Below are 20,561 nucleotides of genomic sequence, written 5' to 3' on the forward strand. Positions count from 1 at the left end.
TGTGGATAGTTTGAAAGTTCATCAGACACACAAAAGTCTGCAGCCCAGTTGTGTGTGTCCTGTATTGGGGGCAAAAGAGGAGACGAAACATTTCCATTGTATTCTATAACTACATACTCTCTAATAAATAGTTGCAGAAATCATGTTTTCTCATTTGTTTATTAGAGCTTTAACAGTGGTAAAACAAGACTGCCACCAATTTTATTGGCATTTATTCGTATTTTTGGCGTATTTCACCAAACCAGCAAAATAAAGCTCTTCTTTCTGTTGTTTATATATTGCTATGTTATCATTGTTCTGTATGAGCTAAACGTTTTTGGCTATTTAGTCTGGTTAAGCAATCCAGAATGTGTTTTCAGACTAACCAAACTGAAAACAATTGCTGGCTACCTGACTTTACAAAGCTACTTCAAGCACAGACTGCTTGAATCTTCACTGAATGTTCAAACTTTACTGTTTACTTAACTTTACTGTTGATATTTTACTTTGGGAGAATTGTAGAGATGCTACAACAAATCTTTGCTGACAAATTTTCTTATTTAACCATAGGTGACAATGGTTAAATAAAAAAATTTTCCCAGTGATGCCTACTGGGAAAATTATTAAGAAGAACTAAAACATCCCCCCCCCATTTTCTCAGCTGCTTATCTATGTGAATGCTGCTGTACCTCAAAACTTATTTTTTTGAAGTACTCGTTTTTTCACATTTACATCTAATGTTCACAAAACTCAAAAATACAGAAAAACTATAGATAACAAAATTGATAAAAGATTAAAAGTATTTGAACAGTCTTTCTTTTAAACTTTGGTTTGAAAATATTATATTTATCTTTTTAAAACTTAAATCATGTAATTCGCTTGTGATAGAAATGTTTTGGGGGTTTTTTGGGTTTTTAAAAAACCATCAACATAGAGCAGAGACTGTGAGAAAAGACAGAAGATTCTCAGTGTCAAATGTGACAGCACTACCATCTCCCTATAGCCTAGATTGTTTTGGGGTTTTTTTGTAATTTGGTAATGTTCCCTTGTTTCTACAACTGTTTGTTTAACACATTATTAAAAATAGCCTGAACAATTTTGTCTGTTACCAACTATATCGCACCAAACTTACCGCTAACCAGTTCTTTCAACCACAAAAGATTTATTTGTTGAATTAGTAAGTAAAGAAATGTGCTACGGGGCCTTTTTGTGTCCGGTGACTTGCAGGCTGAGTCTTGTGTGTGTAGCATGGTTACTTGTGTTTCAGCTTGGGTCACTACAGACGTTAATCTTCATGAAGTTCCAACTTCATCTGTATCAAAAACAATAATTAGAATCAAATTCATTTGAAATATCACTTAATTCTATGGGGTTTTTTTCAACATGTGTAAAAAGATCATCCAGGAGTCATTACTTTTCATTAAAAATGATTTTTAATTGCATATGAGCAGTGCAATAATATATTTTTAATAAGGTTACGTGTAGGTACAAAAGCCTACAATTAAATAAAAAGAGCTTCAATCCAAATTAGTACTGCTGGTAAACTTACATACACACTGCATTTTGGGGTTACAAATTATGATTTAAAATAGCACAGCAACACACAGTAGCCTTGACACATCCTGTCACTTTAAAACATTATAGTGCATTTACTTGCTGCGGCTCATAGTTATGCATTTCAACACACAGCACAGTCTTATGGAACTGCGATATTCTTGGTCCCTCAATATGTCTATAAAGTTTACCCAAGGATCCCTGTACTCCTCATCTCACTTCTTTATCTTTGCGCTATACATATTAGTATGTTTCATGGTACTCGTCACTCCAGCCCCGTCTGCGTGCATTTTTCTATGCAGTATGAATCCATTTGTCTCCACTGACGGAAAATAATTGCAAAGCAAACAAATCATCTCTGCCACATTGAGCAGGCCTCTACTCCTGGGGCATAGCAGCTAGATAGCTACAGGAATGAAAGACTGACTGACGCAGAGAGGAGCACAGAGAGGGAAAGGAAGGCGAGGACGAGAGCAGGATAGAGGAAGCTCAGAGCAAAGTGGTTTGGCATTTGCATTATATATGCAGAGTGTTAAAAAGTGTTATGTTGGAGAAACTGATGCAGTCAGATTGAAAGTGACTACATGGTGCACTGGGAAAGCCAGAGAAAGAGAGAGGGCCAGAGACCTTAGTGGAAGACTGCCAGATGGAAACTCACTCCAGGAACATAAGGAGGAGGCATCTGGGAACACACCGCCTTGGAAAAACAAAAAAAGGAAAAAAAAGATAATTATAGCATGATGCAAAAATGGCCTTTTCAAAAAGAAAACCTACATCTAGTATAACTGTGTTCTTGCTTTAATATCAACAGCAGGGTTCAGTGAGAAGAAAAGGACTCAGAAGAAGAGTGTTTCTAAAATCTACACAGCCCAACCCAGGCTGCTTCACTGCATTAGTATCACTAGTACTTAGTATTTCTACTTTATATGCTATAGGTCCGAACAGAAGAGCAGTGGGGGGGAAGTGCACGCTTAAACAACTTTTCCCACAAAACCCACAATACTTGAACCAAACTACCCAGATGTGAAAAGCCATTAACATGGAAAGGGAAGAATTAAATCTGTTCTGAATTAAATATGCCTACAAATTTTTAGGAATTGTGCAACTTACCTCTGTGTGAACACAACCTAGATCACCTCAAAGTTTGCACCTGAAGGAAAGTTATGTGTCAAACTGAAAAATAGTATTGTTGCGCTGGGCTTTTCTCGCAGATACTAAAGTCAATAACCTGCCAACTGTCAGTTCACATTCTACTTTTAGAAACGTAAAGGGTAAAAATGTACGGAGCAGCTGGAAGCATTAACTGTGGTACTACGTATATGACTACAGAGTTTGTTAGTAAAACAACTGTCGTTCAATGCTAAAAATCACAACAGAGCACCTGGCTAAGGCGCAAGGATACGGCACGCACTTGCACACCAGCACTACATGTTCTTCCGCTGGATAGCTTAAAAACATAAGGATAAAAACAACTTCACTCTGACAGCTTATCCTCTCTTCTGGGTATTCCTGGGATTCACATGGACTTTTAACTCAACACAGAAAAATCAAAGTGTGGAAATTAAATAAACTGTGAAAGGTTTTTTTAAACATTTAACAAATTACTAAACACTAGGATAAAGAAATGTATAAACTCTTTAATGAAGAATACAAATGCACTTTACGCTAATTAGAGAATTCATTGTTGAAGTCGACGAAAATACCATGATATGTTCTCTTGCGCCCTCTACTGACATAATACGAAAACCACTCCCCGAAGTTGAAATATAATTGAAACAAAAGAGTGCCAGAAATATTCACTATTTATTTGTTATGCTTGTGGGGAAAAAGCAAGGCTTACTACAGTTTTGAGATGGCACAGTGTTGCTGCTAATCCAAGCTCTATGTCACATGCTGTTACTGGTCCAGAGGGCTTAAATTTTTTGTGTATTGTATAAAATATGGATAAATGTTACAAGAAATTTACTTGTACATGCCCATAAAAAAATAAACATAACAAATCCCAACTCATTTTTTAATGTACACAAATGTGTGTAGATGCAGTGTTGTAAAACTGTTAGCAAAATATCAAGTCCCATCTCTTTAATTGTGATGAGGTTTTAGGGGATGATTGTGGCATCCATATTTCATTCATTATCCAGTAAATGCTGCTTCAAAGCAATGCTGCCCCCAAATCTCACTCACAACCCAAAATTAAATGTGTTGCCGGTTGGAAAAAAATGCTAATTCACATCCTTACAGGAAGTACTGCAATGTGTTCGGTTACTGCTGGTTAGTGTCACAGCTCCTGCTACATAAACGCCTGTGAGAGCACCAGTGGGACTGGATGTAAAATGGTCCTTCACCAGTCTCCTTATGTGGTGGAGGTGGTAATCAGGATCTTTATTGTCCCAAATGTGTCTACACATTTCTCAGCAGCCAGGTTGGAGGTGAGATACCAGACTGGGAGAAGTAGTTCCACCACCATGGTTTTTCCTCCCTCTCTCTCCCACTATCACCCACATCTGGATCCCTGTATTGCTCAAACTGGTTGTAGGGGTCAAATCGATCCCATGTGTCTGCTGTGGGGAAGAGGTGGTCATCAATATCAGGCTCCACGGGAACCTGGATGCAGGACATGAGTGAAAATGGTAGAGCAGAGGTGAGGAAGGAGGTAATATTTAAAAGAATGTGGTACAGAGGGTACAGCGGGACTTTGAAGACAAACCTTCTGCAGGACAAAGTCAACACGTCCAGCCTTTCTCATGGTGTGAGGCAAATAAACTCTCTTGGTGACCTTGGAGTAACCTTTGGCTGTGGCTGTCACGATGTGAGTACCAGGGTTAAGCAGTCTCCAATAGTCTCCTTCTTCAGCTGGAAGAAAGGCAATAAGTAGACGCAGAACGGTGGGAGGGAAAATGAAGGAAGTTAAAAGGAGAAAGTCAGTAAAATGTGTATTGTCTAAGGTTAATTTACACATTTACAAGTGGATAAAAAGTAAGACTACAACACATCAAATGGAAATATAATGACATTGTTATGTATACCTGTGGTGACATCTTTTCTGACACCCCTGATGGAGATTGTTGCATCTTTTATTCCATTATCATTAACATCCTTAACTATTCCCTTTATTCCTCTGTGGACCTGTTTAGAGAAAAGGAATAAAATGGCAAGATTTGTCAAGCGTCAGTTAGTTTAGCTTTTTTCCTGAACAGAGTAATTATCCATGCGTTCAACATTATGATATTTCTCATTATTCACAGTTAAGAAAAAAAAAGTGACACTTACAGACTCAAGAAAACTGAGGAGAGCTTCTTTATTCCTCTTCCATTCTGGGTAAAGCTCAGCCTCTGAGGGGAATTTGTCACATCCAAGCTCCACGGTTATCTCAAGACAGTTAGTGTGTAAATAATTAAAGTCTGACATACCTGCAAAAAGTATGAGAGGTGCACACATTGTGAGAAACTTGGGAAAAAAATATTTATGTAAAGAAGGCTGATTTATGTCTTTTGCTGTGAGAATTAAGGAGTGGAGTTAAAAGTATCTCACCACCAGCAAAACTGTACCACAGTGCCCCATTGATAATCCCCCGAGTTCGATAAAAGGAGGCACCACACCTCTCTGTGTCATTGTTTGACATAGTGGCATGAGCATCGGCATATGTGCGAGCCAGCTGCTTGAAGACCTGAGCATTGGAAGATTATTGGCCAAGGTGGACATTGATTGTTATTAGAAATCTGCTATCTATAAAATTCCGCTCCCCTACCTGTTCATCCGGAGTGGGGGAGAACATCCGCTCCTCATGAGGATGTCTAGAGTAGTCAAATGGATAGGAGATCACCAGATCCCCTCCGTGGAGGCTGGCAGACTGAACGAAAGGCAGAGACCTGACCCACTTCATCACTGCATAAGTCTCTGGTGCCACCTACAGTAAAAAGAAAAGATTGAATCATTTTGGAAGCCAATATGAAATAACTGCTGGAGATTATTCCTGGTAATTGTTAGTAAATTAGTACTACCTTCTTAAGTCTTGATGCATGCTCCATGTACAGAAATCCCAAAAAGTTGCTTCTGGTCATCTGGATGTAGCATTTTCAGTGGGAGAAACTAAAACTGCTAGTTTCAGTCATTATGCAAATGTTCTGTTTATAAGTTTGGGGAAACCTGCAGTCAGCTGGGACTGAAGAAGTCACTTGGATGAGTGACGAAACATTTCTGCCACTGAAAAACCTCTACGTCCAGAGGAACAGAGTCAACTTTCTGGTACTGCCTTCTTACCTTCCCAAACCAGTATGCGTCGGGAATCGGGATGTGGTCAGTACGGTAGTGCCTGCTGCGTCGGTTCCGGTACAAGATGGACGTAAGGTCCGGAAAGTTCCGGTTCAGGTCAATATTCTGGGCGTTGGTTCGACCATTGGTCCAACCATTCAACAAGTGACCCTGAAACATTTAGATTCACACTAAAAGCATTAAGATGTGTAAGGCTGCTGAGACTGATGACAACATTAACTGTAACGATGTCATGTCCAGACATTAGTAGGTGCCGAGACTATATTAAGAGCAAAATATTATGATTATTAGTCAGGAATCCAAGAAGGAACATGTTAGACTATGACTGTTAATTCTATTGTTAACGTGAAGACAAGATCATATATCCGTCAAGAGAAAGAGTAGCGAATAGAAGCTGAAACCATTAAGTCTTAAACATAAGATGAGATGAGATAAGCATTATTGTCACTGTAAGCACAAGCATGCAATAAAATTGGAATGAGCACAACAATTTCTTTATCTCATCCAAATAATCAACAAAGATATTTTTTTGGATTATTTAAATTGTTACATGCTGTAAACATTTATGTATATGTGTCCATATACAGAACAAATATTTCAACAGTCTGTTTTAACTATCTCTCTTTTTTTTTTTAAATGAATACAAATGGAAAGTTACCACACTACATGCAGTACATAACATTTAAAATATGGTCATATTCATATAAAATGTGTGATACACTCTAAACTTTCATTTGTATTTAAATCATGCTCTCTGGATAAATCACTCAGCGCAGTAAATGTGTTTGCGAGTGTTGCTGTATTTAAATTACTGCACAGTACATGCAATGACAATGGCAGTTCTAACAGTGGACTTCATAATCTTTTTATCAATCCTGTATCAAACAGCTGATACACACATTTAAGCATGGAGACAGTCAGTGTATAATATTTATGCAGTGTGTGTCAGAGGTACAACATCAAGGCTGCATGCATATACAACATTTCAAATAAATGTTCCACCACCAGTGTTGTTATTCCGAGTATTCATTAAGAGATGCCAGCATAGAAGTCTCACCATGTTTGAGAATCCAGCATAATGCATGCCAGAATAAACAGAGCTCAAAGACTTCTACAACTGCTCAACAGGCTAGATAAGTGAAGCAAGGTACATGCAGATTTCACACTGCCAGCTCTGTTATCTATGCAAACTTAATTTCAGATGTTTTGAAACCCTGGCAAATTCAAATCAAAGTTTATGCATTTGTCTGGGAGTAGGTGGACTTGCCCTGGGCAACAAAACTATGTAGACAGACAAGCAGACAGGCTGACAGAGAGGGAGGTAGGAGGTGGAAGCCTGGAGTCATTTTGTAGAGCTTCTGTGCTTACACAGTTATGTATTAAATGGTTAAAAGTTTCCTCTTAGGTTTCAAATTTCACAGTCCATAATCCACATTGAAAAGCTCTGTGCATTAGCTGTTCTTAGCTGACTGACCCACTCTTCCACCTTCACACCTGAAGCTGAGCAGATTAAATAGACCAAGATCATTCAATAAATTGAGATCGGATAATGACAGTTTGTCTTTTTTCTGTTAACAATATTTACTTCATGGTTGATGAGCTCCGGGTCATTGTTATCCTCTACCTCTGAGGCGGCTAGCTCATAGCCATCGGGGTTCATGGAGGCTAGAATATGGATGCGAGTGGTGTTGATGATGGTCTGAATTCTTTGGTTTCCCAGGATATATTCCGAACACAGGTACTGGGCCAAGTAGATGAGCAGCTGGCGGCCCAGCACTTCGTTGCCATGCATGTTGCCCACCAACTTGACCTCTGGCTCTACTACAGTTCATGGACAGAAGTGCAAATCATTAAATCTGCATTCTCTTATTTTTTTTAAACTTTTGCCATTTTGAGCAGAACAAGCAATAAACACAAATCAAATTATGTATTTAGACAGTTGTTCTGATGAACGTAATAACTGTGTGTCTGTTTAAACAACCTGAGGAGGGGTCAAAATAACCTTTCAGGAATGTTTGTGTCAATTATCTACTTTTAAAGAAAGCACCTGGCTTGTTAGCTGAGGCTATATTGAGAATATATATTTAGTGTAAAAAATCTAAAGCTGGAAACAATTTTAAGAGGGCTAAGATAAAGCCAAAAGAATAAAGTTGAGTGAGAGATCTTGCATTTAAGACATCGAGCTAAATAATGGTAAAACCCTGCAGAGCTGAGAGGAGCTGCTATTCGCTGATAAGATCACAAATAGCAATGCTGTATGTAAAATATCTGATCATTTGTTTTCCCCAAATCTTAGAGAGGTAAAACATTTTTTTAAATAACATCATACATTTGCATTAACCTTCCTTACTCACAAAGCTCATGGTGTCCGGGGTTGTTGGTGAACTCAATCACCAGTAGATCCCTGCCCTCAGTGCTCCGTCCGATGCTGTAGACGTGGGAGATATGAGAGCACTTGGCTGCTGTTCTCTTCAGGATGCTGTACATCTGTGCATTGGAGGTGTAGGTGAACTGAATGATAGTACTGGGCTCCTGAGGAGAGAGACTGGACAGTGCTTGCTCCTGTCTGGCTGGAGGAGGGACACCAAGATTTAGGGGAAGGCAAGAAGAGTGCTTCAAAAGAGCATCAGACTTACTCAGGCAGTATACAGAGCATTAACATGACCTTTACCTTTCAGCCCTGCCAGCGGATCAAAGCAGCCTTCTTGATCACTGGCAAAGAAGCGGTCACAATCCAGGAAATAAGGCCAGGCCATCTCAATGGCCTCAAGGGCATGTATACAGTCCTTCCTCAGTGCCTCACATGTGCTCCGGCAGGGTTTGACCATCTTGTCATCTCGGCAGGGTGAGGCCAGTACTGAGCAACCTACAAGACGAATCTCAGGGGAGCACTCCCCATTCAAAAGGCCATGGATGACACTTAGGAGGAGGTACTCTGCCCCTGACTCTGCCTCCAAACGAGTCCGATGACCAAGGATGTTAGGGAATATGGTTCTGGATATAATGTATACATGATTTTTTAACAGCATGATTTACATCAACATGTAAAAAACAGCACCTTATGAGACCGTTGTGTAGTTACGGTTTTTGTTGGCAAGATTTTTTGGCCAAGCCCTGTAACTTACCTAGAGTATTCCAAATCATTACAATAGCCCAGGTTCAGCTCTGTGCATTTAGCTGTTGGAACAGAGCAGATGTAAAGAAAGACAAGGAGTCAAAAAGAGGACACACATGGTTCAATTAAATCATTATTTTTAAGTATTCTTTACATGTTTTTTTCGCCAGTGCTCAAATATAAAGACTATACTGTAAATCACATATTTACGAGTAGTTTGAAGATAATGCCTTATCTCTTTGGATACAGTTCATATGGATTACATGGTTTGAGTTTTTCACATTCCTTCAGAGCTCTGATGTTGTATGATTATGTGCCATTAGCCCTGACTTGTTATGACTTGTTCACTGTCTCTTGGATGAGACTCAATTAGATCAGTTTTTTTGGGGGGGAAAGCACCATTTGCTATCAGCTTTTATAAGATTTTGTGGGAAAACTGCTAATTTGTCTGATATAGCACCTCATCACAGAATAGACAAGCACAAATCCTCAAATACAGACTGAGCCTTGGTACTGCATTCTTTGTTCTTTATGTTAGAGATTACAGCTCTATCTCATCTATCTGGAGCAGATGCATGCTGCATCTTGTAGGTACAGCTCTTCTGTTTTACCTGACTTAAAGGTCAGGTGATGGGCTCAAAATTCAACTAAGGGCATGCTCCACAGCTAGGTTTACCCAGTCGTATCAAACGTTATTCAATCCATACAATTAAAAATTTGTCCAGTAAAAAAAAATGCACATACGTTTTTCTTCATATGCACTGTTGCTGCATCTTCCTGTGAAAAAAATAAATAATACAAACTCAATAATATATAAACATCGCTGATTGAACGCTAGATGGAGACATCGTAACAACAAACCAAAGAAGAAACTCCATTTAAAATCACAGTTTATTCAGAAACAAACAGCAGCTGGCCATGAGTCTGTCACACACATTTATTCTTAAATCTCCCTTACACGTCTCTGCAGAATCTAATTTGGCTATTATGTAATAAAACTGAGAAATATGCAGACAAAAAAAGCGCCTATTAGCTGTCTCGAAGCAGAGAATTCAAATTAATAGGTAGGCCTTAAAATTATTTGAATTAGTATCCGGGTAACTTAGCATCGGAAGTCGAAAGCAGTCTATCAGCTAAAGCGTGTGGACGTTAAGGTCTGTTTTAACTCCCACGGACTCTAAGTCATGCATCACAGGTTTGGGTTTGCACGGTACGCGTATTTGTTTGGACCAGATGACCTTACCTAAATACTCGTCTCCTGGATGGCAACTCTGCTGCGGGACGCACAACGAAGTTTTCGCCCAGAAAAGAAACATTACCAAAAGTCCTAGCTGCATGTTGGAGTGCTTTGCGCTGCCAGAAAACTCGGTGTGTGATGTGGCAGTGTGTGTTTGAAGCTGCCACTTTTCGTTTTCTATGCTGGATGATAATTACCACCCACAGGACGGAAACCTCCTTCCTTTGTTTTATCGGTGCATCCCTGACCTGAAAAAACTGAGGCGAACCAGTAGAGTGGTGCTGATCATATTTCACTGCACAGAGCGCTGTGCGCGTGTGTGTGGGGGGGTGGGCACGAGGAAGAAACGTGGCTTGTGGGGGTGGGAGTAAGAAAGGTTTGTGTCTCTGCCTATTATTTGACATAATAGCGCTGCAGAGGCTGTTCACACACCAGTGTATGGATAGGTTTGCACCATTAGGGTGTCTGAGAATCTTCATCGACTTTCGTATTCCCGGCTTTTGTAAGAATAATAAGCAATTACCAAGCTGTAACGGGGATTTAAAATGTGCTTAGCAGCAGTTCCCACGGGCTTAAGAGGAAGCAGCAAAAGATTCAAAAATAAGTATGATAGCTTCTCAAGATTCTAGATCACAGGTTTCTTAATTTTTTCTTTTAACCGTTCAATATTGGATACTTCTTCATTTTTATGCTTGAACAGAGACACGTGGAAATATAAGTTTAAAATATGTTCAGGTCATATTAGTTAATAAAAGATCACTATCATAATATTTGACTCACTAGTCTAGACTGATGCAGTATTGCAATATACACTCACTTTAAGTACTCAAATAGAAGACTCGATTTTCATCTGTGGCAGTGGAGTTTATTTTTGAAAGCGCTCTGATATAACAATTTCACACATCCTCTTTGTATCTATTTTTGCACTCTATTTCAGTCATTAACACAAACAAAATGTAAGCATAAAACAATAATAAATGAGCAAATGGACAAATCCAGTGTTATCACACTTTATAGATACATTTCCACCAGTGACAGTACTAAACATGTTGCAGTTTTCATGTGGTGCATCCTTGGTTGTGCATCTCCAGGCAAACTAATGAGCCCTCTACAGCAAGCTGTAGAGGCTGAAAAGGCTTCGCCACACATCGGAGGTGAGAGGTGCCGTTGAGTATGAATTGTTATGTGTCCTTCACAGTTCTCCCAGTGGAAAATAATTTTCCTTTAACAGTCACATGACACATTTCTTTGTTAAAAAGTCCTTGAGCAAGGCATTGACTACTTTCAATCTGCTGACCTTTTTGACTTTAAAGACCGTGACCTTTTGCACAAAAGATCAAAGCATTAAATCATTTAAAAATGACGACATCAAGCTCAAGTAATCCTGGCAAGACAGCTGTCATCTGTGGTGTCAAATGTGCTGCTTGCGCTGGTCACAGACAGGAAGTAGTGATCTTTTCCTACAACTCGACTGATGATACTAACCAGGACCTTCCTGTACTGCTGCCGCAGAAGACAATAGACGAATGGGTCACTGGAAGCCTTGGCGTAGAACAAGCATTTGGTGGCAATGCCCCAGTAACGAGGGATGCGCACAGAGGGCAACAATTCCACCAACCTGTGGGAGGAAGACAGAAAAAGTAAATTCCACTTCCCCGGATGTGTATTTATAGCATGGAAAGTTATGGAAACAACAAAAGGCATCTGTTGCCTTCATGGGGGTTCTTCCCCTGTCATATTGGTTTAGAGGCAAGTTGGGTTTTTTTTTACTGTACAAATAAATGGTCTAATGCAATCCACTGCAACATTCATACAATGAATGGAACCTTATTAGGGCTAATTATGATGATGCTGTGTTACAGAAGTAATGACTCCACTTTATGGAAGATGTATGCCTTCTAGATATATTCGCGACTGAATATTATAAAATATAGAAGACATTCACATTTTAAAACAAAGTTCAGTCAAATGCCATAACAGACTTGGTTCCATGCTGCCATTCCACTTAACTACACAGGAAGGGTTACCTGGTGATAACATATGGTGAAAAGCAGAGGATGAAGGAGCCAATGAAGATGCAGATCTTTTTAGTGGCGCGCTGCTTTCTCTTCTTCCGTTGCGCTAGGCACCTCTCCTTCACACTGATTAAAAAAATAACCACATTAATTTCTAACATTAATAATTAATAAACTGATTAACATGTTACCTAATATTACGCAACCGTTTTTCCAGTATTGCGTAACGAGTCGAGATTTTTTTTTTCCTCCAATTAAGCTGCTTTGAAAACAGAGGCATGTCATACTTCTTTTTTTTTTAAGAAAACACTCTACCTGGGGTGGATATCAACCAACAGAAGCAGAGTCTGCACTGTAATTACATCTATCCTCTTGCAGTGTGACTTAGCCACTCTCAAAACTTTCAGGTAAGCGAAGCACAAGACGAGGAGGCAGAGCGCAAAGCTGCTACCGTGGAACAGCGCTGTGAAGGTGGCGTAGATTCCCAGCTGAGACGCCTGCTCCGAGTCCAGGTGAACTGTGCATGAGGCATAAGTGTAGCTGTAGCCTCCCCAGTCCATCATCAGCTGAGTGAGAGAAAAGATGAGAGAGTGAAGCCAGGAGTAGGCCACGATCAGAAAAGCGTCCCTGTAGCGCATCTTGCTAGAGTATCTCAGAGGAAATACCACCGCTATCCACCTGTCCATGCTCAGCGCCGCCATGCTCAGCATGGCATTACTGGTGATAAAAGTCTCAGCAAAGCTGACGACGTGGCAGAACAAGTCCCCCAAGGGGTTTGTGCCACTGACCACCCCCAGAAAAGTGGCAGGCATGTTGATAATACTGAGGAGGATGTTAGATAAAGAGAGATTTATCATAAAGATTCCTGGCACATGGGCTCTTAAATCGCTGCTCTGAACGAAACATAGCAGTACCGACAAGTTGGTCAGCAGAGAGACAACAGCTATTATCACAATGGACACTTCCAGAAGGAACTCCGGTATGCTCATATCTCGTGGTTCGTGTTAGCAGCAGCCGTGGGGAGGATGCTATGGAGAGTCCGCCATGCTCTCTCCTTTTGCCCCCCACCAGCTACGACGGATAGTCATTGCCACATGCCAGACGCGCACTTGTGAGCCAAGCAGAGAGAAAGCGCTGTCCGGTGCTGAAATGCCTCAACAAACCTTCCCGTCAGCGTTGAGTTAATAACTTAAAAGTTGCTTAAGATTTCGAGGAACTGAAATACTACTGATCGCGCCGATTTCTCCTCTAATCACAGTAGTTTAGTCCAAATTGAAGAGCTGAGCAAATGATAACATGAGATTGCCGGGTGGTCTCAGCGCTTACTCTCGATCATGCGCACTACCTGGCGCCTCCTCTCTCACTGGCAATGCCGTGCGCCCTGCACGTGCGGTCGGTGACTGGCTCATGTGACGCTTGAACAATATCCATGCGAACAAGAGTTAATGTGAGAGATGGGGATGTTGTGTTTGCATCCAGCTTTAAGTTTTTATCCCAAAAGACAAGCTCAGTTTTGCTCTGCTGAGCTGTGCTGTCTGTGACTATGGAAGGAGAGCAGAGCTTCGAAAAAAAGGGCTAGTGTGTGTGTGTGTGTGTGTGTGTGTGTGTGTGTGTGACCACCAACCACACTCTAAACACACACCACCACTATCACACCATGACCTCAAAGGACATTACATGGACTAAAACTTGACTCATCCTAACCACAGCTGCTTCATGCCTTACTCTAACCTTTTATTCTAGATATGAAACACACACTCACCTTGTAATCGAATGACCTGCCTCAGCGAACAGCCCTTTGTCACCATGATGTAACTGTGAAAGCAGATTTGGGTCCCCATAACATGAGTAATATTGGGACCACACACACACACACACACACACACATGCACACACACACACACACACACACACACACACACACACACACACACACACACACACATCTCCATAGCAACAGAAGATCTCTGGTGTCTTCATCACTCTTTGAACTTCATCTTACTTAGCACTGATTTGTTTTGATTTGCCCTCAAATGCCTTCAAGAAGTCATTTGCCACCGCACGTTCATTTAAATACACTTCTTGAAAGCATCAGGCGCTGTGTTAAGAATAATATGGATTACAAAGGCAGGTTGAAAGGACAGAAGAGCTGGCAAATTAAGAGAAGATGAATGGAACCTGAAAAGCTGAAGGGAAACTGGATTGAGGGGGAGGAGGAACACATGTGGGAGAAATGAAGAAAAAAAGATGCCGGTTGTTGTTTTACATACATCGTGCAGTTTCAGATTGCCTTCACAGTGTATTTCCATTTGAACTCTTTAATAGATTTTAATCATCAATAAAAACAGAAAAATATTACCACTTTAACAAGTTGGTGGAAACAAGCTTGACGTTACAGAAGAAGTACACATTATTTTATTTTAGATTTACATTTTATATATGCATTTTTTGTTTATCACTGTGATATTAACTTTTCAATGTTGCATATTCCTACTCAGAGGCTGTAACTGGGGCTTAGTTTGTTCTCATTTTGGCAATAATGACATGTCTCCATCTTGACATAGAAAAAGGCCCTTTTTTCACTTCAGTGAAAACCAATAACAGTGCTTTAAGTGCAGTATTGACAGGTCTGTTGCACTGAACTGCAGTACATATTCTGTTTTCTGGGCTGACATTGATTTAAGGTTGCATGGATAATTCCTGTCACATGTAAAATCTAAAGCCTGCATAGTTAGTTCAAACACAGTTCAAACACGATGTGTTTGATGCCTAAAAACATGTGCGGGCTTGTGAGTGTGACTGATGGACATCTTTTGCCTCATTATACACACATTATTCAGTTTATGTTGTCTTAGGGCATGCGAGTGGGCTGTGTTTTCTTTCCTATTTCCTCATGTGTTTCATCCTCTGTGTCCCCAAAGGCTACATTTATATTCAATCATTAACAGGTTCCTGGATCGTATTTACAGTATGTGCTGCAATAGCCCCAGTGATGTACTTTTTCTTCTTTTGGTGTTTTGTCATGCTGCTTTCCTCAGTGGAATTATTGTTATTGAGTGTGTAATCGAATGGCTAAACTGCTGTGAAGAAAAAACAGCACCTCTCAGTTGCTAAGAAGAAGGAAGAAATATCGGGAGAAATAGCAGAAGAGAAAGAAGGAGAAATTACCTTCGGAAACAACCCTCTAAGTGATCTCATATTCTCACTGGGCTTCTGTGGATGGCGAAGCTGTTATGCCAGTATCAGAATAGTGATGGGGAAAGCACTTAAGAAGTCCCACTGGCAGGCATCCCACTCAACCTTGAGCCACTGCCTCTGGCTGTTAGACTATATATATATATAGACAGAGAGAGAGAGAAAGAGAGAGATGCTGTGAGTATCTGCGCCATTACGTAACATCACAGTTCCCACAGTCAACTCTTCACCTTAACTTCGTCTTTATTAATTCCCCATAAAATATGAAAATATTTTTAGTTTCTGTCCATGCATCCATCTGTTAATGTAGCCTCCATTATTACTACTGCACACAAGTCTTTTGTATATATGAGGTATGTATTCCCTTTAATATTTTTTATTCAAGTGTTTAAGAGTTTGTATTTATATTATTTAAGAGTTTTCGCTTTTTTTGTTTGAGTACGAGTAAATTTCACTGTGATGCTGTGACAGTAGTTTAAGGACAGTCTCTTATCTCTTATGGTAGGTTCCATCATTCTGATATATGGATCCTTGTAGGTGTACTTGGCCTATTTTAAAATGAAACTCATTGTGTTTTATACATGCTTATTCCACTATGTTTGGTGTAGTACATAAAGGCTGCTAGTGACAGAGAGAAGAAGATTGCTCCTTTTTGGCAGCTATGACCCTGATCTGTCTGCTCTATTAAAATCAGTTCTACATTAGAAAGACCTAAGAGGAAGGCGCTCTGTAGTGGTGTTGGTAGCATGCCCCTGCTTTGTAATAACTTTTCAGCAACGATGCTGATGGTCATGAGAGGAGAAAAAGAGATGGGCTGCAAAGAAGACAAAGACTGTAACCAAATGTCAGGGTGAGTGTTACTGGAGTGTGAGATTCTGGGTGAATGAACAGGTCGTGACCCTTTGAGCTACAGAACAATCACAAACACTAACTCACTCAGACAATCACATGTCCAGATACACACAGGCCATCAGTTTCGCCAAGGTTCTCTGTCAGTCTTCCTGTTCCTTCCTTCTTCTACCTTCCTATTTATTTCACTCTGAGTCACATGTTAACAGTGACTCTATGATACTGTTGAAGGTGTCTCTCTTTTTACACTTGTTAATGAAAGTCTCTGACAGGAGTGAAACTACTTCTAATAATCCGTATCAGGTCAGAGCATACAGACTCAGGCGAAATCTATGATCTATGTATTCATACATAAGTGTAAAAAATGATGCAGATATTTATTTATTTGTTGTTTTTGGATTTCACCCAATAAATAGATGATAGGCCTCAGGGGGCCAAAGGCATTTTTAAAGGCTTCTGGTGCAGCAAGCAGATATTTAAGCCAAGCATCCCTGTTCAATTGTTTACAAATAGAGATAAATGAAATAAAACTAACAATAGGCTAAATTATCATCTGACTCTGTATATCATTACAGTAAATAAATTAAATTAAAATAAAATAAAATAAAATAAAATAAAATAAAATAAAATAAAATAAAATAAAATAAATAAAGTTATGAGGTGATTGCAATGCAAGCTTTCAGCTTTAATTCAGAAGGTTTTACAAAACTATTGAATTGCAGTCCTTCTATATATGGTTCCCCATGTTCAGGGGCTCAAAAGTAATGACAAATGACGAATATGATCATTCATCATTGTATTGTATTGTAAAAAAAATTAAAGAGATTAAAGATCAATCTGGAGTCGATTTTGAGTGTTGATTTAGCATTTTAGACCGGTTCACTAAAAATATCAATATGAGGTGCAAAAAGATGTCAAAGTGAAAGGGGTCATCATGTCACAGTACTGGGTCTGGGACTCAGTGTTTTTTGATTAACTTATAGTCTTGGATTTGTTGTTTCTCATGGTTTTGATTCTCACTATTGTTTTCTGCTTATGTTATTTATAATTCAATTCAATTCAATTCAATTCAATTTTATTTATATAGCGCCAAATCACAACAACAGTCGCCTCAAGGCGCTTTATATTTTAAGGTGGGAAGGAAAAACTCCCTTTTAACAGGAAGAAACTTCCGGGAGAACCAGGCTCAGGAATGGGCGGGGCCATCTGCTGTGACCGGTTTCGACTGGTCTTTAGGTTTCTGTCTCTGTGCCTCCCGGTGTTCCTTGTGTCACGTCTAGTCAAGTTATGTTTTCATGTCTGTTCTTCTCCTTGTTTCAGTGTCAAGTCCATGTCTCTGTGCCTGTCTCATGTTTCCTGTTTTACTTTGACGGTCTCATGTCCTATGTAAGTGTTTTCAGTTTTGCTTCCTACCGGTGTCGTTGTGTGTGATTGCTCCCAGCTGTGCTCTCCTCCTGTGTCTCATTCCCTCATTATCCCTCTGTGTATTTAAGCCTTTGTCTTCCTCTGTTTGTTGCTGGATTGTCTCTGCATCATTTGCTGCATTTCCCATGTCTCAGGTTTTTACTTTCTTTTTATTTGTTTATAGTTTTTCTCCCACTTCAGTCATTGTCTTCCTGGATTTTTGTTTATATTTTGCTCTACCATAATTAGATGCACATTTTCAGTCTAAGTCCATTGTTAGTGTTTGCATTTGCGTCCACACTACATTCCACACGTCTGCCATAGCTGACGTTACGCATCATTAGACTGAAAACCCAAATAAAAGGCCCAGTCAGTAGGATAACTGTCACAGGAAGGGAACGGACTCAGGCGCAGACCAGCTCATTCAGAATAAAAAAGTCAATAGTTTATTTATACAGAAACACCAGGTGAAGATATATACAGTGCGAGGGGTCGGGAGGTCCAGGGAAGGAAAGGAAACGAGTCCACAAAACACACTCCACTCCCACACTCTCGACATTTCGCTCCAAACTCTTCTTCGGGCACTTACGCTCCAATAAACTCCACACTGCCAGACTCAGGGACAGGACAGGAAACAGGGACAGGTCTGGGAATCTATTCACAAATGGAGCACAATCAGAAAACACTCTAGGGTTGCAGAAACAAAGGCTACGTTCACACTGCAGGTGAAAGCGCATCAAATCTGATTTTTTTGACCCTATGCGACCCATATCCGATCATGGTATGACAGTGTGAACGGCACAAATCCGATATTTTCAAATCCCATCTGGGCCACTTTCGTATGTGGTACTGAATCCGATACATATCCGATGTTTTAGAAAGCGACTGCTGTTCGAATGGTCATGTCGCATTAAATCTGTCTTTTACATCACTGACACAGGACGGACGCCAATTATCAGCGCCCGAGAAGACATCACGAACGCTTCCTGTCCATCCAGTGTAGATGTCAGTGAAACTTTTGGGAAGACAATGTGAACATTTTATTTGTACTGTATAATCTGCAGATTCTGACAGAAATCTGCAACTATCCTTTGAAGCACCGCTCCTCTCTAAAACAGCAATAAGGATAATTTTTAGGTTATTTACATTATTATGTAAATAACACAACAACTTAAAGCAAAAATTGGGAAATGTAAAGTCCGAAGTCTTTATATTAAGGACCATCAGCCAAATAATACTGTTTGGTCTGGGTCTAAACAGAGCGCGTTGTGTGTGACGTCTTCTTTTGCGCATGCGGGCCACTTTGAGTGTTCACACTAGAGCACGTTTGCTGTCGCATTTTATTTGTAGTGTGAACAAGCAGACAAAAAAATCGGATTTGATCAAAAAATCGGAATTGAGCATTAAGACCTGCAGTGTGAACGTAGCCAAAGATTACTGAGGTTACTCACGATCCAGCTAAGAACCGCACTGAGCCACTATCTTAAATAGTGGCTCTGCAATCATGCAGGTCAGCGGCAGAAGGTTGATTATGCCAGGTGCGTGGGCCAAGGGCCGGAGCCCAAGATCAGCTCCGCTCAGACAGACAGAGGAGAGGAAGGAGAGAGAGAGAGAGAGAAAAAACAATAACAAAGCAAACATATGGCCCGAAACTAGGTCAGCGGGGAAGTCACGGGGACCAAGACAATAACAAAAACTTTAGGAGTGGTCAAATCAACAATATGTTACTTTCTTAAAAAGAAGGAATGCACTGATAAATCCAGTAATGCCAAAAGGTCTGAAAGACCACAGAAGACAACTAAAGTAGCTGATTAGTGAATTCTTTCCAGGATTAAGAAAAACAGCTTCACAACATCTTGTCAAGTCAAAAACACCCTCAAGGAGAAAAGCATATCGCTGTCACAGTCAAGAACGTGCACTGCAGATTCACAACACGGTGGATATGTCTGGTTACACTCAAGAAAAGACCAGATTAGTCATTGCTAGAAAACATTTAAAAGAACCTGGCCAGTTCTGGAAAAATCTCTTTCTATTCTGTTACAGAAGACTAGCCTGAATGCAGAAAGACATACAAATAAGAAGCAATGGAAGGCGGCTGCAGTAAATGCCTAGGAGAGCACCTCAAGAGAGGAAATGCAGCATTTGGTGAAGTCCATATATTCCAGTCTTCAGACAGTCATTGACTGCTGTCTGGACTCCAATCATATCTTGCTTATTTCCTTTAAAATCTACTGTCGTTGTTTAGAGAGGCAAAACAAAAGTTGTGCCATTTTTCAAAGCCTTGTGGACCTAATTGTATATATTTTCTGTCTACTGGTACTTTGACTCACTGCTTTTATGTCATTAAATTATTTTTGGGGTATCTTGAGTCATCCCAAGTCATGTTAGAATTCTATATCATTTTAATGTGTGTACAAAAATTGTTTGTATGCTTATATTCAAACAGTGCTGCTTTTTTGCTTCCAGAAAACTAAAATCGTCAGGCCCATGGCAGAGAAAAAGTCCATTTGTGTCATCTTGTTTAGTGTACACTGAGCACATTTTCTGATTTCTCTCTGCTAACCCTCTGCCAAGGGTTAGCTATGAAAACTCTATTTGACTCCCAGACCATTAGAGAGCATATGTTTCTCTTCTTTGCAGTTATGCAAGATTATAGTTCCTGTTTTCCTTGGCTGACTAATAGTTTATTTTCACAAAGATACACTCCAGATGTTTCTTATTTGGAAATATTAAAGGGGATTTCTAGATGCTGTGTCCAGAAACTTACTTCATTACTGTGCATCTTGTCAACAACATCAATGATGCTTCCCAGATGATAAACACCTATAACAGAACGCTCATGCTAAAAGCTAAACATTCAGTGCAAGAGGATTTTTTTCAAACAGCAGTAAAACGTTGCCTTAGGTATGTACCCCAACTTTACCCACTGAACTCTACGCCC

The 20,561-nt window shown here is 40.0% G+C and overlaps 2 protein-coding genes across 3 annotated transcripts; both read right to left on the reverse strand.

Moving 5' to 3' along the window:
* Positions 1-3,150: 3,150 nt before the first annotated feature.
* On the reverse strand, positions 3,151-10,474 carry cpz (carboxypeptidase Z). 2 transcript variants are annotated; one of them, XM_005470008.4, is made up of 13 exons: positions 10,164-10,474; positions 9,665-9,697; positions 8,931-8,982; positions 8,477-8,799; positions 8,160-8,375; positions 7,430-7,626; positions 5,794-5,955; positions 5,282-5,440; positions 5,065-5,200; positions 4,804-4,943; positions 4,560-4,659; positions 4,241-4,386; positions 3,151-4,137 (listed from the first exon to the last, which is right to left on the reverse strand). In XM_005470008.4, the coding sequence occupies exons 1-13, from the start codon at positions 10,255-10,257 to the stop codon at positions 3,934-3,936; spliced, it is 1,962 nt and encodes a 653-aa protein (XP_005470065.1). In that variant the 5' UTR covers positions 10,258-10,474; the 3' UTR covers positions 3,151-3,933. The 2 variants fall into 2 exon arrangements, with proteins under 2 accessions (XP_005470065.1, XP_013128452.1); XM_013272998.3 differs by having other exon boundaries at positions 7,391-7,626.
* A 536-nt stretch (positions 10,475-11,010) lies between these two features.
* gpr78a (G protein-coupled receptor 78a) lies at positions 11,011-13,510 on the reverse strand. The gene is made up of 3 exons (XM_003448055.5): positions 12,488-13,510; positions 12,185-12,298; positions 11,011-11,775 (listed from the first exon to the last, which is right to left on the reverse strand). The coding sequence occupies exons 1-3, from the start codon at positions 13,159-13,161 to the stop codon at positions 11,532-11,534; spliced, it is 1,032 nt and encodes a 343-aa protein (XP_003448103.1). The 5' UTR covers positions 13,162-13,510; the 3' UTR covers positions 11,011-11,531.
* Between the last annotated feature and the right edge of the window lie 7,051 nt (positions 13,511-20,561).

This window comes from Oreochromis niloticus, linkage group LG6, assembly GCF_001858045.2.
Source record: "Oreochromis niloticus isolate F11D_XX linkage group LG6, O_niloticus_UMD_NMBU, whole genome shotgun sequence".
Lineage (NCBI taxonomy): Eukaryota > Metazoa > Chordata > Actinopteri > Cichliformes > Cichlidae > Oreochromis > Oreochromis niloticus.